The 23,612-nt window shown below is 47.6% G+C and overlaps 1 protein-coding gene across 2 annotated transcripts in view; it reads left to right on the top strand.

Moving 5' to 3' along the window:
- Window positions 1–730: 730 nt before the first annotated feature.
- MTRR (5-methyltetrahydrofolate-homocysteine methyltransferase reductase) overlaps window positions 731–23,612 on the top strand; it is a 1,123,497-nt gene continuing 1,100,615 nt past the window's right edge. The window contains exon 1 of one of the 2 annotated variants that reach the window (XM_040431866.1): window positions 731–810. In XM_040431866.1, coding sequence (XP_040287800.1) covers window positions 737–810 — 74 coding nt within the window. In that variant the 5' untranslated portion in view covers window positions 731–736. Of the gene's footprint in view, window positions 836–23,612 lie in introns of both variants that reach the window. The other variant, XM_040431867.1, reaches the window with a different exon arrangement.

The raw sequence follows: 23,612 nt of genomic DNA, 5'->3' as shown, positions 1-23,612 counted from the left end.
AAATTGTCGCACGACATTGGTACGACAAATGTCGTGTAGACCTAGCCTAATTCTTGTGGCTGCACACTTGAGCTGGTTGAAAGTGATGTAGCAGCATGAAACCTAGAGCCCTGATATCCTGCATCCCATCACATGATGCATTTTGTGCACTGAGTGAAGGAAGAGCAGGATATTTTGGGGAGGGATGGGGTCCCACAGACTCTGCCAAGGAGACATAAAATTATTTAATATCTTTAGAATATTACTTTAAAAAAAACAATTGCTTTAGTGCAAATATTAACAGTGGTTTTTGCCCCCTCTGTTTGCTCTCTTCCTCCGTGGGATCCTATAAGAAACCGATCTATTTATTATGAGAGTGATATTACACTTTTGACCAGTAGATGCGCCATCTATCGCACATAATTATATAAGATAGGAGCTCCGTCTACTGGACAAAATGGACTATGACCTCCTAGAAAGTCCATCTCTTTTAATACTGTTAGGCTTTCCTCATTCCCAGTGTGTGGATGGTGTCCCTGATTTTATTTTCATGTACATAACATGTCCAGTGCCAGGAGTCTTTGAATTATGGTATGAGGTATGTGCCGGCGGCCATGTTTGTGTAGTCATAATATATGACGTAGTATGCGACCTTCATAAACATGGCGTCTTTACTATTTCCTATTTTCTCGCTTCTACATGGGAAGTGTCTCCACGCACCGTAAGTACCTTGTGATGTCAGTGTCACGTGATATACATGCTTGCGAGTTCCCGACTGTACCAAGATCAGCACGCCGACGGTGATACTAACACGGTACTACAGTATATTATGTAAGCGTCTGCATATAAATTTTTGGTAATCCGGCCCCCTCAATTAATATAATCATCATATATAAAGACTTTCACACTGTAGAAATATATATATAGTACTGTATAATTAGATACTTGAGCACATGTTTTCATCAATAGTTGCACTATAAATAAGGGTTTTTATCATTATTTTGTAATATATTATTAATTGATGAATGTGAAAACGAATTTATTGTATTGAAATGTTATGTATATTGGTTTGTTTGGTTGAGAACTTTTCCAAATTTTTTTCACGTTACACACAAAGTAGCAAATCTATGTGAAATTCTCTGGACTTTTAACCGTTAGGGTATCGAAGGTTTTTTCGTCTTTATTTTTCTTCCCGATCTTCCTGGACCCATAACTTTTTTATATCCATATAAGGGCTTGTTATTTGTGGGACAAGTTGTACTTTCCAATGCCACCATTTAATATGGCACACAATTAGTGTGGAGCGAACTTCTGTTTTAAGTTTGGCGTCTAAAGTTCGGCTTCCGGGTAGCGGAGAATCCCGATATGGATTCCAAATTCCGTTATGGTCCATGGTAGCGGAATCAATAATCGGCCATTATTGATTCCGCTACCACGGACCACAACGGAATTCGGAATCCATATCGGGATTCTCCGCTAACCGGAAGCCGAACTTTAGACGCCGAACTTAAAACAGAAGTTCGCTCCACACTACACACAATGTAGTTCGCTACTTTTCCAAATGGGGTGGAATTGGAAAGAAAACGCAATAACTCCGACCATTTTACGGGTTTTGTCCTTACGGCGTTCCCTTTGCGGCAAAACTGACCTGTGCCCTTCATTTTCTGGAACAGTACGATTACAACAATACCACATATGTATCAGTTGTTTTTTTAATTTAATTTAATTAATTTTTTTTACATCACCATGTTCTGACCCCCATATCTTTTAATTTGGTTAAGTCTACTGAGCTGTGTGGGGGCTCATTTTTTGTGGGACAATCTGTAGTTTTTATTGATATAATCTTGGAGTGTGTGTTACTTTTTGATCACTGTTAATTACTTTTTTTTTGTGTAAGAGAAGCGATTGAAAAAATGGCGAAATGGCCATTTTGATACTTTATTCCGTTACGCCATTTTCCGTATTGGAAACATAATTTTATATTTTAATAGTGAAGGCGTTTTCCGACGCGGTGATGCCCATGACGTTTATATTTTTTGTTATTTATGTGTTTATTTTTTTATTCTAAGGAAAGGGGAGTGATTAAATTTTTTTTAAATTTTTTTTTTTTACTTTTTTATGTTTTTGTAGCTAGTGTATGAGGCTACAATACTCAATTTTTTTAATTTGATATTACCATTAGGGATGATCGAATCGACTTCGAATTAAACATCCGAAGTCAATTCGCATAATACTTTGTTTGAATACTGTATGGAACGAGCGCTCCATACAGTATTAGAATGTATTGGCTCCTATGAGCCGAAGTTATTACTTCGCAAAGTCTCGCGAGACCGCATAATAACTTCAAAAATTATAATAGCTTCATAAATAAATGCTTTTGTAGCTACTGTAGGAGGCTACAATATTCACAAATTTTTTAAATTTTATATTACCATTAGCGATGAAACCGAACCACTTGAAACCAAACCCAAGTTCAGGAAATGGTCTTTTAAAGTAGAAATTAATTTATGAAGTTATTATGCGAAGTCTCGCAAGACTTCGCAAAGTAATAACTTCGGCTCATCGAAGCTAATACATTCTAATACTGTACGGACCTTTTGGCCAACATAAGAATTGCAGCTGTAATATACTGGGTCTCTTCAGAGAGACCCAGCGTATTAAAGTCAATTGCCGACATCTCCATTGGCCACACTGGGATGTGGGAATGACCTGGAAGCGCGCACTTCCAGGTTTTTGACTGATTGCCAGTCATGGTCATTAGCCGCGGGCCTCTGCTGTTTGAAACAGCAGAGACCCGCCAGCCATGGCGTCCGATGCACGCCTGAGCAGACGCCATTTTTACCTACATGTATGCCGTTGGAGCAAAAGGGTTAATATTGATGACCCATCCTCAGGATAGGTCATCAATATCAGATCGGTGGGGGCCGACACCCGGCCCCCCACGCTAATTGGCTGTATTAGGAGACGGCGAGTGCAGTGTGCATGTGCCGTCTCCTGTCTCTCTTCCTGCTGCTGCTTTGCCATTGCCATATTAAAAGCCCGGAGAACTCGTTTAAAAAAATAAAAATCTAGGAAGTGTGGCGTGCATTTGTATTCAGCCCCCCTGATTCAATATGTTGTAGTAGGACCACTTTTCACTGTAATTAAAGCTGCATGTCTTTTGGGGTACGTCTCTTCCAGCTTTGCACATGTAGAGTCTGAAATGTTTTCCCATCCTCCTTTGCAAAATAGCTCCAGCCCAGTCAGTTTGGATGGAAAGTGTCTGTGCACAGCGATTTTCAATTCTTGACACAGATTCTCAATAGGATTTAGGTCTAGACTTTGACTGGGCCATTCTAACACATGAACATGCTTTCTTCTTGCCACTCATTCATAAAGGCCAATACATGACTAAGGCCCCTTTCACACGGGCAAGAATTCTGTGCGGGTGCAATGCGTGAGGTGAACGCATTGCACCCGCACTGAATCCGGACCCATTCACTACAATGGGGCTGTGTACATGAGCAGTGATTTTCACGCAGCAAACTCTATAATGTTCCTTTTTTTTCACGCAACGCAGGCCCCATAAAAGTGAATGGGGCTGCGTGAAAAGGACCTGTGGTGACGTCACTGCGCTCATCACATGGTCCAAGGTGATGGATCATGTGGTGAGCGCAATGACGTCATCAAAGCTCCTTTAGCCAGGTCCTGAAGAAAGTAGAAAGAAGAGGAGATCTGCTACGCGATCAAGTGGATGCGGTGAGTTAAATTTGTTTATTTTTAACCCCTAAAGCCACATTTTAGTAAGCATTCTGTATTAAGAATGGTATTATTTTCCCTTATAACCATGTTATAAGGGAAAATAATAAAATCTACAGAACACCTAACCCAAACCCAAACTTCTGTGAAAAAGTTCGGGTCTGGGTACCAAACATGCTGATTCTTCTCACGCGGGTGCCAAACGCATTAAAACGCTTTGCACTCGCGCAGAAAAATCACGCATTTTCCTGCAACGCACCCGCATTTTGTCCGGCCCTCACACGCGACGCACGTGTGAAAGAGGCCTAATAGTTGTCCTGTGGATAACCTGAGCTGTGGATCTCTTCAACTCCTCCTACCATGCACATCTTTGCGGGTTCTCTAATTAGTGCTCTCCTTACCTGGACTGTCAGTTTAGGTGGACGGCCATGTCTTGGTAGGTTTGCAGTTGTGCCATACTCCTTCCATTTTCGGATGATGGATTGAACAGTGCTCTGGGAGACATTCAGAGCTTGAACAATTTAATTTTTTTTTAACCTAACCCTGCTTTACACTAATTTACAACTTTACTCTTGCCTGGTGTGTTCCTTGGTTTTCATGATGGTGTTTGATCACTGATGTTCACTAACAAATCTGAGGCCTTCACAGAACAGCTGTGTGTGTGTCTACAGGTGAAACGAAAAAAAAAATTGAATATCGTGCAAAAGTCCATTTATTTCAGTAATGCTATTTAAAAGGAATTGCATTTATGTAGCTTAAAATTTAGAATTTTGTGAAAAGGTTTGATATTCTATGCTGCAATTTTTACTCTAACACTGATATATTGCGGGCCGCGATGCTGCACAGCACGGCCTGCTATGTATCAGCAGGGAGGGAGGAGAGGCTGGCAACTGCTGTTGGAATCGTGGTAGGGTCCGGTGCAGTCACTGTAGTCTATTACAACGGGCCCCGCACAAAGCAGTATTCATATGTAAAGTGTAGGCAATCCTCTGCGGTAGCGCAATCCGCGTAGTACTCACTATGAGACTCCTGTACTAGCAGGCAGGCTGGCCGGTCACTCACTTTGTCACGCGCATGCTCTGCCTGCTTCATTAATAAAGTGGGAGGAGCATGTGTGTGACGAAGTGAGTGACCAGCCAGCCTGCCTGCTAGTATGGGAGTTTTACAGTGAGTACTACGTGGATTGCGCTACCGCAGAGGATTGCTATACATTACATATGGATTGCCTACATTTTACATATGAATACTGCTTTGTGCGGGGCCCGGTGTAATAGAGTACAGTGACTGCATCGGGCCCCGCTACGATATCAACACCAGTTGCCAGCCTCCACCCCCTGTATTGGAGGTTACTATTTACACAGGGACATTGTTTGGGGCTGGGGAAGAGGGGAATCTGTGGATGACACATATACGGTATAGCATAAAATGCTATATATGTGTGATCCACAGATTCCCCCCCATAGCAGTGTGATCCACAGATTCCCCCCCCATAGCAGTGTGATCCACAGATTCCCCCCCCATAGCAGTGTGATCCACAGATTCCCCCCCCATAGCAGTGTGATCCACAGATTCCCCCCCCATAGCAGTGTGATCCACAGATTTCCCCCCCATAGCAGTGTGATCCACAGATTCCCCCCCCATAGCAGTGTGATCCACAGATTCCCCCCCCATAGCAGTGTGATCCACAGATTCCCCCCCCATAGCAGTGTGATCCACAGATTCCCCCCCCATAGCAGTGTGATCCACAGATTCCCCCCCCATAGCAGTGTGATTTACAGATTCCCCCCCCCATAGCAGTGTGATTTACAGATTCCCCCCCCCCCCCCATAGCAGTGTGATTTACAGATTCCCCCCCCCCCATAGCAGTGTGATTTACAGATTCCCCCCCCCCCATAGCAGTGTGATCCACAGATTCCCCCCCCATAGCAGTGTGATCCACAGATTCCCCCCCCCCCATAGCAGTGTGATCCACAGATTCCCCCCCCCATAGCAGTGTGATCCACAGATTCCCCCCCCATAGCAGTGTGATCCACAGATTCCCCCCCCATAGCAGTGTGATCCACAGATTCCCCCCCATAGCAGTGTGATCCACAGATTCCCCCCCATAGCAGTGTGATCCACAGATTCCCCCCCATAGCAGTGTGATCCACAGATTCTCCCCCCCATAGCAGTGTGATCCACAGATTCCCCCCCCATAGCAGTGTGATCCACAGATTCCCCCCCCATAGCAGTGTGATCCACAGATCCCCCCCCCATAGCAGTGTGATCCACAGATTCCCCCCCCATAGCAGTGTGATCCACAGATTCCCCCCCCCATAGCAGTGTGATCCACAGATTCCCCCCCCATAGCAGTGTGATCCACAGATTCCCCCCCCATAGCAGTGTGATCCACAGATTCCCCCCCCATAGCAGTGTCATCCACAGATCCCACCCCCCCATAAGTGTCATCCACAGATCCCACCCCCCCATAAGTGTCATCCACAGATCCCACCCCCCCCATAAGTGTCATCCACAGATCCCACCCCCCCCATAAGTGTCATCCACAGATCCCACCCCCCCATAAGTGTCATCCACAGATCCCACCCCCCCCATAAGTGTCATCCACAGATCCCACCCCCCCCATAAGTGTCATCCACAGATCCCACCCCCCCATAAGTGTCATCCACAGATCCCACCCCCCCCATAAGTGTCATCCACAGATCCCACCCCCCCCATAAGTGTCATCCACAGATCCCACCCCCCCCATAAGTGTCATCCACAGATCCCACCCCCCCCATAAGTGTCATCCACAGATCCCACCCCCCCCATAAGTGTCATCCACAGATCCCACCCCCCCCATAAGTGTCATCCACAGATCCCACCCCCCCCATAAGTGTCATCCACAGATCCCACCCCCCCCATAAGTGTCATCCACAGATCCCACCCCCCCCATAAGTGTCATCCACAGATCCCACCCCCCCCATAAGTGTCATCCACAGATCCCACCCCCCCCATAAGTGTCATCCACAGATCCCACCCCCCCCCATAAGTGTCATCCACAGATCCCACCCCCCCCATAAGTGTCATCCACAGATCCCACCCCCCCCATAAGTGTCATCCACAGATCCCACCCCCCCCCATAAGTGTCATCCACAGATCCCACCCCCCCCATAAGTGTCATCCACAGATCCCACCCCCCCCATAAGTGTCATCCACAGATCCCACCCCCCCCATAAGTGTCATCCACAGATCCCACCCCCCCCATAAGTGTCATCCACAGATCCCCCCCCCCCCATAAGTGTCATCCACAGATCCCACCCCCCCCATAAGTGTCATCCACAGATCCCACCCCCCCCATAAGTGTCATCCACAGATCCCACCCCCCCCATAAGTGTCATCCACAGATCCCCCCCCCCCCCCATATAAGACAAAAAAAAACACAAAAAAAATCCTATACTTATGTGGTATCATTTGGACTGCGAATGGAAGAAACTCCAAATGTGGTGTTTAAATAGCTACTTGCGATCTGTACATTTTGAGAATGGGAATAACTCAACTACTATCTTTGAGTGAGGATCCATGGTAATTTTTTTAATACACTACTTGGCAGAAGTGAGTGTGATTTCATTTTATGTATAAAATAGGAACCTGTTTTACATACCTTGTGTGAATATATATATATATATATATATATATATATATATATATATATATATATATATATATATTGAACTCTTTGGTAGAACAAGATGTACCTAGATGGAGGAGTAACAAACTTATAGACAGGAACAAAAGTCTTCTATAAGTTCACAATATCAGAATGTGAGATATAAGTGGTCTTTCTATAGAATTGATTTTGAGTCATTGCAGCCGGATATTTGTATTATACACTGCTCAAAAAAATAAAGGGAACACTTAAACAACACAATGTAACTCCAAGTCAATCACACTTCTGTGGAATCAAACTGTCCACTTAGGAAGCAACACTGGGTGACAATCAATTTCACATGCTGTTGTGCAAATGGGATAGACAACAGGTGGAAATTATAGGCAATTAGCAAGACACCCCCAATGAAGGAGTGGTTCTGCAGGTGGTGACCACAGACCAATTCTCAGTTCCTATGCTTCCTGGCTGATGTTTTGGTCACTTTTGAATGCTGGCGGTGCTTTCACTCTAGTGGTAGCAGGAGACTGAGTCTACAACCCACACAAGTGGCTCAGGTAGTGCAGCTTATCCAGGATGGCACATCAATGCGAGCTGTGGCAAGAAGGTTTGCTGTGTCTGTCAGCGTAGTGTCCAGAGCATGGAGGCGCTACCAGGAGACAGGCCAGTACATCAGGAGACGTGGGGGAGGCCAACAACCCAGCAGCAGGACCGCTACCTCCGCCTTTGTGCAAGGAGGAACACTGCCAGAGCCTTGCAAAATGACCTCCAGCAGGCCACAAATGTGCATGTGTCTGCTCAAACGGTCAGAAACAGACTCCATGAGGGTGATATGAGAGCCCGACGTCCACAGGTGGGGGTTGTGCTTACAGCCCAACACTGTGCAGGACGTTTGGCATTTGCCAGAGAACACCAAGATTGGCAAATTCACCACTGGCGCCCTGTGCTTTTCACAGATGAAAGCAGGTTCACACTGAGCACATGTGACAGACGTGACAGAGTCTGGAGACGCCGTTGAGAACGTTCTGCTGCCTGCAACATCCTCCAGCATGACCGGTTTGGCATTGGGTCAGTAATGGTGTGGGGTGCCATTTCTTTGGAGGCCGCACAGCCCTCCATGTGCTCGCCAGAGGTAGCCTGACTGCCATTAGGTACCGAGATGAGATCCTCAGACCCCTTGTGAGACCATATGCTGGTGCGGTTGGCCCTGGGTTCCTCCTAATGCAAGACAATGCTAGACGTCATGTGGCTGGAGTGTGTCAGCAGTTCCTGCAAGACGATGGCATTGATGCTATGGACTGGCCCGCCTGTTCCCCAGACCTGAATCCAATTGAGCACATCTGGGACATCATGGTTCGCTCTATCCACCATCGTCACGTTGCACCACAGACTGTCCAGGAGTTGGCAGATGCTTTAGTCCAGGTCTGGGAGGAGATCCCTCAGGAGACCGTCCGCCACCTCATCAGGAGCATGCACAGGCGTTGTAGGGAGGTCATACAGGCACGTGGAGGCCACACACACAACTGAGCCTCATTTTGACTTGTTTTAAGGACATTACATCAAAGTTGGATCAGCCTGTAGTGTGTTTTTCCACTTTAATTTTGAGTGTGACTCCAAATCCAGACCTCCATGGGTTGAAAAATTTGATTTCCATTTTTTTATTTTTGTATGATTTTGTTGTCAGCACATTCAACTATGTAAAGAACAAAGTATTTCAGAAGAATATTTAATTAACTCAGATCTAGGATGTGTTATTTTTGTGTTCCCTTTATTTTTTTGAGCAGTGTACATCTACGACCTCAAATTTGAATTGCCGGAGCTCCTCTCCCCGCTCATACTGGTCCGTGGAGCGGGAGAGAGCGGAGCTCAGGCTGTTTTTTTGTGCCATCAGGCGCTGTAGACTGTAGGGATAGGCGGATTTCGGCAGGGATAGTGAGGGATAGATAGGGGGAAAAAGTTATATATTTTTTTTTCTTTAGCAATTTTAGCACCTTGATCGGGTGTCTGGGGTCCACAGCACTTAGCTGTGTGACCCTAGACCCCCCCCATCCCAGGGGTTCTGCAGCTTGCCCCCCCCCCCCCCCCCTCTCCCACACACTTAATTATTTTTTTGGGGTGCAAGTTTTTTTTTTTTGCATGCGCTGACTGTGGCCGGCACTCTTTGCGTGCAGCCACTGATAGCGCATTGTCCACCCCACCCCACAGTGCATTTATAATTTATTTATTTTTCTTCTTTTTTTAGCCGTAGGGCAAAGTTCGCGAACGCCCATGCCCCTACACACACTGAATAAAGATTTACACACACACGCGCGCACACACTCCTCTATGGCCCGCAGGATGTTCTTGGCCGAGGAGGCATATGCCCATCTTGCCTCCGACTCCGAGAGCCCCAGTGAGGACGAGGATGACCCCACTTTCCTTTTGTCATCCGTGTCCTCATCATCTACCGATGATGAGCCCCCAAGGCGGCGGAGACGCCGCCAGGCGGATCAAGGGGACCTCTATGCCAGGGACCCTGTGGCCCACGCTAGTACGAGCAGCTCTGGGGCTCGTACTAGTTTTCCGGCCCACCAGATCAGTCCACCTGAGCCCCCTGCCGGTGAACTTGTCTGGTGTACCCCAGAGAATTTTGAGCCCGCGATTCCTGATTTTGTTGGCCAACCAGGACTCCAGATTTCCACAGTGGGCTTCACTGAATACGACTACTTTAGTCTTTTTTTCAGTGACCACTTTGTAAATCTGATGGTGGAGCAAACGAACCTGTACGCCCAACAGTTCGTTGCTTAACACCCGGGCTCCCTTTTGGCTAGGGCCGGTGGCTGGACTCCGGTCGGTGTAGCCGAGATGAGGGCGTTTTGGGGCCTCGTGCTGCACATGGGCCTAGTCAAAAAAAAAAAAAAGGGTCAGGCAGTACTGGAGTGGGGACGTCCTCTACCAGACCCCACTCTACAGTATGGCCATGACATGTACCTGGTTTGAGGCCATCCGGAAATGCCTGCATTATGCAGATAATTCAGCATGTCTCCCCCCCCACCTTCCTCAAGGTGATCCTGCCTATGACCGCCTGTACAAAATCAGGCCGGTCATCTATCACTTTCGGGTCAAATTTGTGGAGGCCTATGTACCTGGAAGGGAGGTCGCAGTTGATGAGTCTCTCATTGCTTTCAAGGGGAGACTCATTTTCCGTCAGTATGTTCCCTCTAAGCGGGCGAGGTATGGAGTGAAGCTGTACAAACTTTGTGAGAGTACATCAGGGTACTTATAACCCCCCAGATTAACACAGTCCGGTAACACAGCAAGGGTTAACAGCCAAACAAAACTGAATATTTATTACCCTGATTCTGCAGTTTACAGAAATGCCCCATATGTGGTCGTAAACTGCTGTATGACCAAACGGCAGGGCGCAAAAGGAAAGGAATGACATGGTTTCTGGAAGGCAGATTTTTATGACTTTTTTTTTTTTACACCATGTCCCATTTTAAGAACCCCTGATTCACCCCTTGAGAAGAAACTCTATAAAAGTGACCCTATCTAAGAAACTACACCCCTCAAGGTATGCAAAACTGATTTTACAAACTTTATTAACCCTTTAGGTGTTCCTCAACAGTTTATGGCAAAAGGAGATGAAATTTCAGAATTTCTATTTTTGGTAACCTTACCTCACAAAAATGTAGACAACTAAAAATCATATGTACCCTTAAAATAGTCCGAACAAAACCGCCACCTTATCCCGTAGTTTCCAAAATGGGGTCACTTTTAGGGATTTTGTACTGTAAGGGTGCATCAGGGGGGCTTCAAATGGGACATGGTGTAAATAAACCAGTCCATCAAAATCTGCCTTTCAAAAACCACATGGCGCTCCTTTCCCTCTACGCCCTGCCGTGTGGCCGTACAGTAGTGTACGGCCACATATGCGGTGTTTCTGCAAACTACAGAATCGGGGCAATAAATATTGAGTTTTGTTTGGCTGTTAACCCTTGCTTTGTTAGTGTAAAAAATGTATAAAAATTGAAAATTTAGCAAAATATTTTAATTCTGAAATTTCATCTCCATTTGCCAAAAACTCTTGTGGAGCACCTAAAGGGTTAATGATGTTTGTAAAATCAGTTTTGAATACCTTGAGGGGCGTAGTTTCTAGAATGGGGTAATTTTTTTGTGTTTTCTATTATGTAAGCCTCACAAAGTGACTTCAGACCTGAACTGGTCCCTAAGAATTGGGTTTTTGAAAAATTTCAAGATTTGCTTCTAAACTTCTAAGCCTTGTAACGTCCCCAAAAACTAAAATTGCATTCCCAAAATGATCCAAACATGAAGTAGACATATGGTGAATGTAAAGTAATAACTATTTTTGGAGGTATTACTATGTATTATAGAAGTAGAGAAATTGAAACTTGGAAATTTGCTAAAGTCTCAGAATGGCCTAGATGAGTAAAAGCGTTTTTTTTTTTTTTTTTTTTTTTAAATTCTTTTTATTGAAAGCAGATCAGCAAAATGACAAGAACAAGGGTCATGTACAGACAAACCATACAACAATGAATTTTCCATGTTCCCACTGCGAGAACAAAGGAGTCGGTGCGGCATTTAAAGGATCATTAGCCTTAAAAATGCGCGTCTGACTGCATTTTTTAATAAAACAGTGAACAAGAACCAGGGAAGGGAAAAGGGGAGGGAGAGGGGGTCGTGGGGAAAAAGATGGGCAGGGCTACACTGCCAGAGGACCGAAGTTGTCACACAAAGAGAATTTAAGGTACCAGGAGGTATACTGATAGGGTTTGACTAGCTCCGTAATATCCGCGGGGCTAAAGTGGGCAAAGATGAAGGTTCGCCATTTGCTGAAATTTTTTGAAGCCGAGCACTCCTTGTGTCTTACTGTCTCCACTCTTTCAAAACCCATCAGCACCTTCAACTCAGAGATCACAACAGAAATGTCTGGCATGGTATCTATGAGCCTGCGTTGCAGCAGAACTCTTTTGGCTATCAGAAATATAGAATGTAAGATGATCGGGATCTTAGTCGGACGGCCAGGCTGCCCCCCATCAAGACGTATGTAGTGAAATATCAGAGCCTGGGGCTCCATAGGCAAATCTAAAAGCCAGTTTTTTTTTTTTATATAAGCGACTACGGTGACCCAGAGGTTAGCAACCTTGGTACACGCCCATATACCATGCCAGAAGTCAGTTGCCGAGACTCTGCAATTAGGACAATGAGTGATGCGATCTGGGAATTGAGAAGAGGCTGGAAAATTAAAACCAAATATTGCGTGGTGCATCATTTTAAAGTATGTTTCACGCCACATTTTGCTTATCACACACTGGCGGACCTTGCACCAGCCCTCCAGGATTTTTTCCCTGATCTCACCATCCATGGTGATGCGTTCCCATTTCTTAAACAGAGTGGATGGCTTGGCCTTCATGAAGTTACCTGAGAGTGCCCTATATAGCTTCGAGAGAGATACTGTTTGAGGAGAGAAACTAAGAATATCGTCAAAGGAGTTCTTAGTCGTCTCCTTTGACAAGTCTCGTAACCTGTGTGTACAGAAACCCAGAGTCTGCATAATCAGCAGGAAATGGGAATCAGGCAGGGCGTTCCTTAGGGGTCAGCCATCGTTTCTCCTCTCGGTGCATCAGATGTTCCACCCTGACCAACCCTCTAGACACCCACAGCTCAGAGAGTCCTGTGCTATTCCCCTGGGGGAACTCAGGATGTTCCCACAGTGGCATCCAATTAGAGATCGAGTGAGGCAGGCCAACTGTTTTCCTAATTGCCTTCCATAACATGAGCTTTGAGAGAGAGATACGAAGTCACTGGCCAGACCACAAGAAGGTGCTAAATGCCCTATTTAAAGCAGTAACATCAGCATGTTTCAGTTGAATCGGGAGCGTTTGGAGGGGGTAAAGTAATTTAGAGAAGCTCATCATTTTAATGAGCTGACATCTGCCGAGGAGAGACAAGGGAAGCGAATGCCATCTCTGTAGTTCTGATATTATTTTCGCTATGAGGGGGGGGGGGGTAGTTTAGCTGATACAGTGACCCAGGGAGCTTACCGAATTTACCCCCAAGTAGGTGATATGTCGCTTAACAGTCGCTAGGTAAAAACCAGAGGAATTCCAGAGGTGAGGGGGATTCGTGGTGTGCAACTCCAGGACCTCGCTTTTGGAAGAATTAATTCTATATCCCGAAAAAGACCCAAAACTACGGAGGAGATCCATCAAGGGGCCTAGATGTCGCTGGGGAGTAGCCATAAAGAGCAATAGGTCATCGGCATATAAAGCCAGTTTGACCTCTTTCCTACCTACAGTGATTCCCGAGTATAGCTCAGAGTCCTCTAAAAATCTAGCCAGAGGGTCGATGGCCAAGTCAAAAAGGAGGGGGGAGAGCGGGCACCCCTATCTGGTTCCTCTCTGAAGGGGAAAAATGGGGGATAAAAACCCTCCCGTATGAATACGTGCCGCGGGGCTGGTATAGAGTCCCTGTCAAAAGGTACGGTACGAAGATCTTGAATTTGTCCAACACCACCCCCAGCCAGTCCCACCGCAGCGAATCAAAAGCTTTTTCCGCGTCCAAAGCCAACAAGATAGGGGCTGGGGTTAGCGTCGAACACAATCCAAGGTTGCCAGCACTTTTCTGATGTTTGCTACCCCCGACCGCCCATTTATGAAACCCACTTGCGAGGGGCCTATCAGGGCGGGCATCAGGAGGCTCAGTCTATCAGCCAGGATTTTGGTCAAAATCTTAAGATCATGATTGATGAGCGAGATCGGGCGATATGAACCCGGATCCTGCGGGTCCTTATTGGGCTTTAGTATCAATTTAATGTAGGCCACATTGACGTGGGCGGGGAAACCGCCCGTGTGCAGGAGGTGATTGAAATATTCAACTAGGGTGGGGGTGAGGTGATCTTGTAACACCTTTTATAGAATTCCCCTGAAGACCCGTCAGGGCCTGGTGCTTTCCCGTTATGAAGGGAACGTATAATATGTAGGACTTCCTCAGCCGATATTTCGACATTCAGGATCACCTGCTGTTCCTCCGTCAGGGACGGTAGCTTGATTGCTGATAAAAAACCTTTGCCCTCCTCATGTTCCCCTGGGGTGTCCCTATAAAGCCACTCGTAATACTTTCCTAGCAGTACATTTATCAGCTTATGGTTTGTGTGTATAGCTCCATCCTCACCTTTCAATGACTTAATGACCGTGGGAGCCCTCCTTCTCTTAGCTAAATTTGCTAGCATTTTGCCCGACTTATTCCCAAATCGGAAAAGATCCGACTGATATTCTGATCGATACATGGCTTCCCGCCTATCAACCCACAATTCAAAATAGCTTCTAGCTGCCATCCAGGCATCTTTGTGCTGACCAGAGGCCACCTGGAGAAATCTAGTGTATGCTAGTCGGAGGGCCGTGCTAGCTTCCTGATATTGTTTAGCCACCACTTTGCGCAAGTTGCTCACATAGCTAAGTATCCGACCCCTCAGGACCGCTTTACCGGTCTCCCAATGGATCGAAACATCTGATGCACCCCTTGTATTGTCCCCCTGCACCCCCCCTTGTATTGTATCCTTGAAGTTGTCCTCTTTGGCCAGGAACGAAGAAAAACGCCACAAGAAATCTGTCCCTCTAGGGCCGTGATGGTGAACCTTTTAGAGACCGAGTGCCCAAACCGCAACCCCAAAACCCCCTTATTTATCGCAAAGTGCCAACGTGGCAAGTTAACCTGAATCCTACAGTCCAATATAGTATATCTTTCATGTACTTTATCATGTAGTAGCTATAATTGCCTGTCTACATTCAGTGCGCTGCCTGTGCTGTTCATGGTGCGTCCTGCGCTGATGAATGGCAGGAAAAGTCTAAGGCATATTGGTACACTCAGACTTTTTCCAGGTTGTGGGTGCCCACAGAGAGGGCTCCGAGTGCGGCCTCTGGCACCCGTGCAATAGGTTCGCCACCACTGCTCTCGGGTATGCATTCTGCAAGTAGATGGTAACGGGTGAGTGATCAGAGATAAGTAAGTCATGGATTTCAGAGGAGACTACCTTAGAAGACATATGTAAGGACACAAAGAGATAGTCTATACGAGACCAAGCATTGTGCGCGTGGGAAAAGTCCGTGTATTCCCTATCATCAGGGTGTAGAGAGCGGCAGGTATCATATAAGCCCATAGAGGCCAAGAGAGGCAGTATGACCTTGTCAGAAAGCCTCTGTGTACCCACAACCCCCTCAGCTCTTTTGCGATCTTCCAGAACAGAGGCAACTTAGTTAAAGTCACCACCTACAATCCTATTATGGGTTCCGTCCGCATGTAGTCTGTTCTCAAGAAGAGTGTAAAAAGGCGCATTAGTGTCATTCGGGGCATATACGTTGTGGATACTATATGATGTCCCCTCAAATTCAAGCAGCAACCTATGCCATCTGCCCTCCCTGGCCGAGGATCCGTAAACAGAGCCCATCCAAAATTTCTTCAATCGAAAGAAATTCTTATGTTCTAGATGGGTCTCCTGTAGGAGAACTATGTAAGGCTGGAGACGTTTTAAATGTCGCAAAATTTTGGAGCGCTTCTGTGGTGAGCGTAACCCCTTGACGTTCCAGGAGATGATTCGCATTTCAGCTCTGATAATCACTGATCCCCGGGCAGAGAGAGCAGCGGGTGGGTAGGGGAAAAGAAAGGGAGGAAAAGGGGGAAGAACACACAAAAAAATGAAAAACAATATGTAACACTGCCTGTAGATATAGCAGGTGATACCCGCCAGGCACCAAGGCTAGATGGTGTTTGCCTTACCTAAATCTGGGTGTTGATTTGTCTTTTGCCTAAGCAATAACAACCAGTAAGGCTAAATTATCAAGTCCCTGTAAATTAGATAAACTTTTGTCCAAAAGTACCCGAAATACGTCCCGTGCATGGGCCAGAAAGGCAAGATCTGCTCTCACGGGCAAGCGTGGTAGTCCCTGAGGTTAAGTCTCGCTTGAGTCTAATGCACTTCAGCGTCCACTTCTGGAGTGCCTTCCCGAGCCGTTCCATGAACGGTCACTCCCCCGGCGGGCCGTTGGTTCCGCTGATGGCTTCGGTGTAGACCGCTGAGGAGATAGGGCGACGTCACGCAGCTCCGAGTCTAAAATCCCGCCGATAGCCTCCTCCGCCTCAGAGGGGGATCTAAAAGTGACAGTACCTCCTTGTGCGAGGTGGATCCTCAGCACCGCTGGAAAAAGGAGCTGAAAGCGAAATGTTCTTATGATAAAGCTTGGCGCAAATAGGGCTAAAAGCCTTGCGTTTTTAAGCAACATCTGCCGAGAAGTCCTCAAAGAGCAAGATTCTGTGGCCTCTGATAGTGATTTGGTGCTGTCTCTTGCGAAAGCTGCGGAGCAGGGCCACCTTATCGTTGAAGTCCAGCAGCTTAAAGATAACTTGACGCGGTCGTCCATCCCCGCCACGGGGAGACGCTGCTACAGAGTCCCCGGCCAGGCCTTTTTCCGGGCCTATCCTGTGGGCGCATTCCACCCTGCATAAAAAATTTAGGCCGAGGGCCTCGGGTAGTTCCCTTTCACCTAAGTCCAGAAGCTCAGGTTGCTTGATAGATTCGGGCAGACCCACCACCCTCAGATTATTGCGGCGGGACCTGTTCTCTAGGTCATCACCGGCCCCCATTCGCAAAGATATGCCCCCATTGTCTTATAGGTGCTGGGACCAGCACCTATATCGAGAACAGAGCCTCGCAAGTGAAGAAGGGTGCTCTGCGAATGCGCAGCCACCCTCCATTAATTTTCTATGGGGCCGGCGAAAATAGCCAAGCGCTGACTCTGCTATTTCCATCGGCCCCATAGAAATGAATGGGAGCGGGGGCTGTGCCGGCTAGGTGATGGTCGGACCGGAGTCCCCCAGCCACCATCTTGCCGGGACCCACACCTATAAGACAATGGGGGGCATATCCTAGCGATATGCCCCAATTGTCCATGATGAGGCAACCTCTTAAAGTGAAATCTAAGATCTACACTCTATGGTCACTGCACTCTTTCAAGTGTTCAAGAACACTCAATCGCAATTGAGTGTTTAGAAATGTACAATGGTCTTGTCTGCTTGTAAACCTAAAGGCCCTCAAACAGATATTACACTACGTGCAGAATTATTAGGCAAATGAGTATTTTGACCACATCATCCTCTTTATGCATGTTGTCTTACTCCAAGCTGTATAGGCTCGAAAGCCTACTACCAATTAAGCATATTAGGTGATGTGCATCTCTGTAATGAGAAGGGGTGTGGTCTAATGACATCAACACCCTATATTAGGTGTGCATAATTATTAGGCAACTTCCTTTCCTTTTGGCAAAATGGGTCAAAAGAAGGACTTGACAGGCTCAGAAAAGTCAAAAATAGTGAGATATCTTGCAGAGGGATGCAGCACTCTTAAAATTGCTAAAAGCTTCTGAAGCGTGATCATCGAACAATCAAGCGTTTCATTCAAAATAGTCAACAGGGTCGCAAGAAGCGTGTGGAAAAACCAAGGCGCAAAATAACTGCACATGAACTGAGAAAAGTCAAGCGTGCAGCTGCCAAGATGCCACTTGCCACCAGTTTGGCCATATTTCAGAGCTGCAACATCACTGGAGTGCCCAAAAGCACAAGGTGTGCAATACTCAGAGACATGGCCAAGGTAAGAAAGGCTGAAAGACGACCACCACTGAACAAGACACACAAGCTGAAACGTCAAGACTGGGCCAAGAAATATCTCAAGACTGATTTTTCTAAGATTTTATGGACTGATGAAATGAGAGTGAGTCTTGATGGGCCAGATGGATGGGCCCGTGGCTGGATTGGTAAAGGGCAGAGAGCTCCAGTCCGACTCAGACGCCAGCAAGGTAGAGGTGGAGTACTGGTTTGGGCTGGTATCATCAAAGATGAGCTTGTGGGGCCTTTTCGGGTTGAGGATGGAGTCAAGCTCAACTCCCAGTCCTACTGCCAGTTTCTGGAAGACACCTTCTTCAAGCAGTGGTACAGGAAGAAGTCTGCATCCTTCAAGAAAAACATGATTTTCATGCAGGACAATGCTCCATCACACGCGTCCAAGTACTCCACAGCGTGGCTGGCAAGAAAGGGTATAAAAGAAGAAAATCTAATGACATGGCCTCCTTGTTCACCTGATCTGAACCCCATTGAGAACCTGTGGTCCATCATCAAATGTGAGATTTACAAGGAGGGAAAACAGTACACCTCTCTGAACAGTGTCTGGGAGGCTGTGGTTGCTGCTGCACGCAATGTTGATGGTGAACAGATCAAAACACTGACAGAATCCATGGATGGCAGGCTTTTGAGTGTCCTTGCAAAGAAAGGTGGCTATATTGGTCACTGATTTGTTTTTGTTTTGTTTTTGAATGTCAGAAATGTATATTTGTGAATGTTGAGATGTTATATTGGTTTCACTGGTAAAAATAAATAATTGAAATGGGTATATATTTGTTTTTTGTTAAGTTGCCTAATAATTATGCACAGTAATAGTCACCTGCACACACAGATATTCCCCTAAAATAGCTAAAACTAAAAACTACTTCCAAAAATATTCAGCTTTGATATTAATGAGTTTTTTGGGTTCATTGAGAACATGGTGGTTGTTCAATAATAAAATTAATCCTCAAAAATACAACTTGCCTAATAATTCTGCACTCCCTGTATATTGAAACTCTATTTTCCCTACGCCTCCACAACGGCACCATCTGGATGGTACCCCGCCTTCTTAGGGACAGGAAACAACTGTGAGATCAGCCAATAAGTTCCCTTCTCCAGTTGTTTCCTGTCCCTTTGAAGGCAAGTTGTGGATCAGCTTGGAGCGCAGGGCCTTTGGGTTTGTTCTCCCAGTTCGTCTGGACGGCCGCTGCAGGAGGAGGGGTCGCAGTGCAAGGTGGATCGCTCTTCCCTTCTCTCGGTATAAGTGTTGTGGCTACCCTGGGCTTTCTTCCGTGTTCCTAGATGAGGACCCGTTTAGTGCAGTGGTGGGGGGCGTTCCCACGGGCCAGGGAACACTCCCGCATTCTCCAGAACAGCGCAGCGTGATGACGTCATGACGCAGGCGTCATCACGCCAATCCAGGAAGTGAAGAAGGGAGAATGCCGGGGGTCATGAGTTCATCCCTTCTATGGTGGATATATAGCGTGCCTCCCTTCTGGCAGTATGTCCTTAGAGGCGGACATCGATTTCACCCGCAAGACCACTGACACCTCCAGCCCGGTAAGCCTCATCCCTGAGGAAGATATTTCATTTCACTTACCTTCCTCCCTTCTGTGCACAATGAGTTAGTTCCTTCTTCTTGGGTGACTGCTCTCTGTTAGGGCTAAATTTAATTAATTAGCTTCCTCTATGCTTGTGTCTTCCTAGGGGAGAGAGAGCATTAAAGGGGAACTGTCCCAAAAGAAGAAATGTTTATTATGTAAAAAGGGACTCTTGGCTTCTTCCAAAAAATCTCCTGTGCCCAAGATGTATTAACAGAGTGGTTTCTGAAGAAACTCCTACCCTGGTAGAGAGCTTAAGAGTAGAGTTGAGCGAACACCTGGATGTTCGGGTTCGAGAAGTTCGGCCGAACTTCCCGGAAATGTTCGGAATCCGAACCCGACCCGAACTTCGTCCCGAACCCGAACCCCATTGAAGTCAATGGGGACCCGAACTTTTCGGCACTAAAAAGGCTGTAAAACAGCCCAGGAAAGAGCTAGAGGGCTGCAAAAGGCAGCAACATGTAGGTAAATCCCCTGCAAACAAATGTGGATAGGGAAATGAATTAAAATAAAAATAAAAAAAATAAAAATGAACCAATATCAATTGGACAGAGGTCAGCAGAGAATCAGTCTCTTCATGCCATAGTAAAGAATCTGGCTTCATGTCAGCAGAGAATCAGTCTCTTCATGCCATAGCAGAGAATCTGGCTTCATGTCAGCGCAGAATCAGTCTTCATGTCATAGCAGAGAATCAGGCTTCACGTCACCCACCACTGGAACAGGCCACTGTCACATATTTAGGCCCCGGCACCCAGGCAGAGGAGAGAGGTCCCGTAACAGAGAATCTGGCCTTATGTCAGCACAGAATCTGTCTTCATGTCATAGCAGAGAATCAGGCTTCACGTCACCCACCACTGGAACAGGCCACTGTCACACATTTAGGCCCCGTCACCCAGGCAGAGGTCCCGTAACAGAGAATCTGGCCTTATGTCAGCACAGAATCTGTCTTCATGTCATAGCAGAGAATCAGGCTTCACGTCACCCACCACTGGAACAGGCCACTGTCACATATTTAGACCCAGGCAGAGGAGAGAGGTCCCGTAACAGAGAATCTGGCCTTATGTCAGCACAGAATCTGTCTTCATGTCATAGCAGAGAATCAGGCTTCACGTCACCCACCACTGGAACAGGCCACTGTCACACATTTAGGCCCCGGCACCCAGGCAGAGGAGAGGTTCATTCAACTTTGGGTTGCCCCGCAATATAATGGTAAAATGAAAATAAAAATAGTATTGAATGAGGAAGTGCCCTGGAGTAGAATAATATATTGTTAAGGGGAGGTAGTTAATATCTAATCTGCACAAGGGATGGACAGGTCCTGTGGGATCCATGCCTGGTTCATTTTTATGAACGTCAGCTTGTCCACATTGGCTGTAGACAGGCGGCTGCGTTTGTCTGTAATGACGCCCCCTGCCGTGCTGAATACACGTTCAGACAAAACGCTGGCCGCCGGGCAGGCCAGCACCTCCAAGGCATAAAAGGCTAGCTCTGGCCACGTGGACAATTTGGAGACCCAGAAGTTGAATGGGGCCGAACCATCAGTCAGTACGTGGAGGGGTGTGCACAGGTACTGTTTCACCATGTTAGTGAAATGTTGCCTCCTGCTAACACGTTCCGTATCAGGTGGTGGTGCAGTTAGCTGTGGCGTGGTGACAAAACTTTTCCACATCTCTGCCATGCTAACCCTGCCCTCAGAGGAGCTGGCCGTGACACAGCTGCGTTGGCAACCTCTTGCTCCTCCTCTGCCTTCGCCTTGGGCTTCCACTGGTTCCCCTGTGACATTTGGGAATGCTCTCAGTAGCGCGTCTACCAACGTGCGCTTGTACTCGCGCATCTTCCTATCACGCTCCAGTGTAGGAAGTAAGGTGGGCACATTGTCTTTGTACCGGGGATCCAGCAGGGTGGCAACCCAGTAGTCCGCACACGTTAAAATGTGGGCAACTCTGCTGTCGTTGCGCAGGCACTGCAGCATGTAGTCGCTCATGTGTGCCAGGCTGCCCAGAGGTAAGGACAAGCTGTCCTCTGTGGGAGGCGTATCGTCATCGTCCTGTGTTTCCCCCCAGCCACGCACCAGTGATGGGCCCGAGCTGCTTTGGGTGCCACCCCGCTGTGAACATGCTTCATCCTCATCCTCCTCCACCTCCTCCTCATCCTCGTCCTCCAGTAGTGGGCCCTGTCTGGCCACATTTGTACCTGGCCTCTGGTGTTGCAAAAAACCTCCCTCTGAGTCACTTCGAAGAGACTGGCCTGAAAGTGCTAAAAATGACCCCTCTTCCTCCTGGGCCACCTCCTCTTCCATCATCGCCCTAAGTGTTTTCTCAAGGAGACATAGAAGTGGTATTGTAACGCTGATAACGGCGTCATCGCCACTGGCCATGTTGGTGGAGTACTCGAAACAGCGCAACAGGGCACACAGGTCTCGCATGGAGGCCCAGTCATTAGTGGTGAAGTGGGTCTGATCCGCGGTGCGACTGACCCGTGCGTGCTGCAGCTGAAACTCCACTATGGCCTGCTGATGCTCACACAGTCTGTCCAGCATATGCAAGGTGGAGTTCCACCTGGTGGGCGCGTCGCATGTGAGGCGGTGAGCGGGAAGGCCGAAGTTACGCTGTAGCGCAGACAGGCGAGCAGCGGCAGGGTGTGAACACCGGAAGCGCGAACAGACGGCCCGCACTTTATGCAGCAGCTCTGACATGTCGGGGTAGTTGCGAATGAACTTCTGCACCACCAAATTCAGCACATGCGCCAGGCAAGGGATGTGCGTCAAACCGGCTAGTCCCAGAGCTGCAACGAGATTTCGCCCATTATCGCACACCACCAGGCCGGGCTTGAGGCTCACCGGCAGCAACCACTCGTCGGTCTGTTGTTCTATACCCCCCCACAACTCCTGTGCGGTGTGGGGCCTGTCCCCCAAACATATGAGTTTCAGAACGGCCTGCTGACGTTTACCCTGGGCTGTGCTGAAGTTGGTGGTGAAGGTGTGTGGCTGACTGGATGAGCAGGTGGAAGAAGAGGAGGAGGAAGCTGAGTAGGAGGAGGAGGAGACAGGAGGCAAAGAATGTTGCCCTGCGATCCTTGGCGGCGGAAGGACGTGCGCCAAACAGCTCTCCGCCTGGGGCCCAGCCGCCACTACATTTACCCAGTGTGCAGTTAGGGAGATATAGCGTCCCTGGCCGTGCTTACTGGTCCACGTATCTGTGGTTAGGTGGACCTTGCCACAGATGGCGTTGCGCAGTGCACACATGATTTTATCGGACACTTGTTTGTGCAGGGAAGGCACGGCTCTCTTGGAGAAGTAGTGCCGGCTGGGAACAACATACTGTGGGACAGCAAGCGACATGAGCTGTTTGAAGCTGTGTGTGTCCACCAGCCTAAATGACAGCATTTCATAGGCCAGTAGTTTAGAAATGCTGGCATTCAGGGCCAGGGATCGAGGGTGGCTAGGTGGGAATTTACGCTTTCTCTCAAATGTTTGTGAGATGGAGAGCTGAACGCTGCCGTGTGACATGGTTGAGATGCTTGGTGACGCAGGTGGTGGTGTTGGTGGTACATCCCATGTTTGCTGGGCGGCAGGTGCCAACGTTCCTCCAGAGGAGGAGGAAGAGGCCGAGGCGGCGGCAGCAGCAGAAGAGGCAGCAGGGGGAGCCAGAGTGACTTCCTTGTTTTTAAGGTGTTTACTCCACTGCAGTTCATGCTTTGCATGCAGGTGCCTGGTCATGCAGGTTGTGCTAAGGTTCAGAACGTTAATGCCTCGCTTCAGGCTCTGATGGCACAGCGTGCAAACCACTCGGGTCTTGCCGTCAGCACATTGTTTGAAGAAGTGCCATGCCAGGGAACTCCTTGAAGCTGCCTTTGGGGTGCTCGGTCCCAGATGGCGGCGGTCAGTAGCAGGCGGAGTCTTTTGGCGGCGGGTGTTCTGATTTTGCCCACTGTTCCCTCTTTTGCTACGCTGTTGGCTCGGTCTCACCACTGCCTCTTCCTCCGAACTGTGAAAGTCAGTG

This window comes from Bufo bufo, chromosome 5, assembly GCF_905171765.1.
Source record: "Bufo bufo chromosome 5, aBufBuf1.1, whole genome shotgun sequence".
In the NCBI taxonomy this organism is placed as follows: Eukaryota; Metazoa; Chordata; class Amphibia; order Anura; family Bufonidae; genus Bufo; species Bufo bufo.
This window is presented reverse-complemented; position numbering and strand designations above follow the sequence as displayed.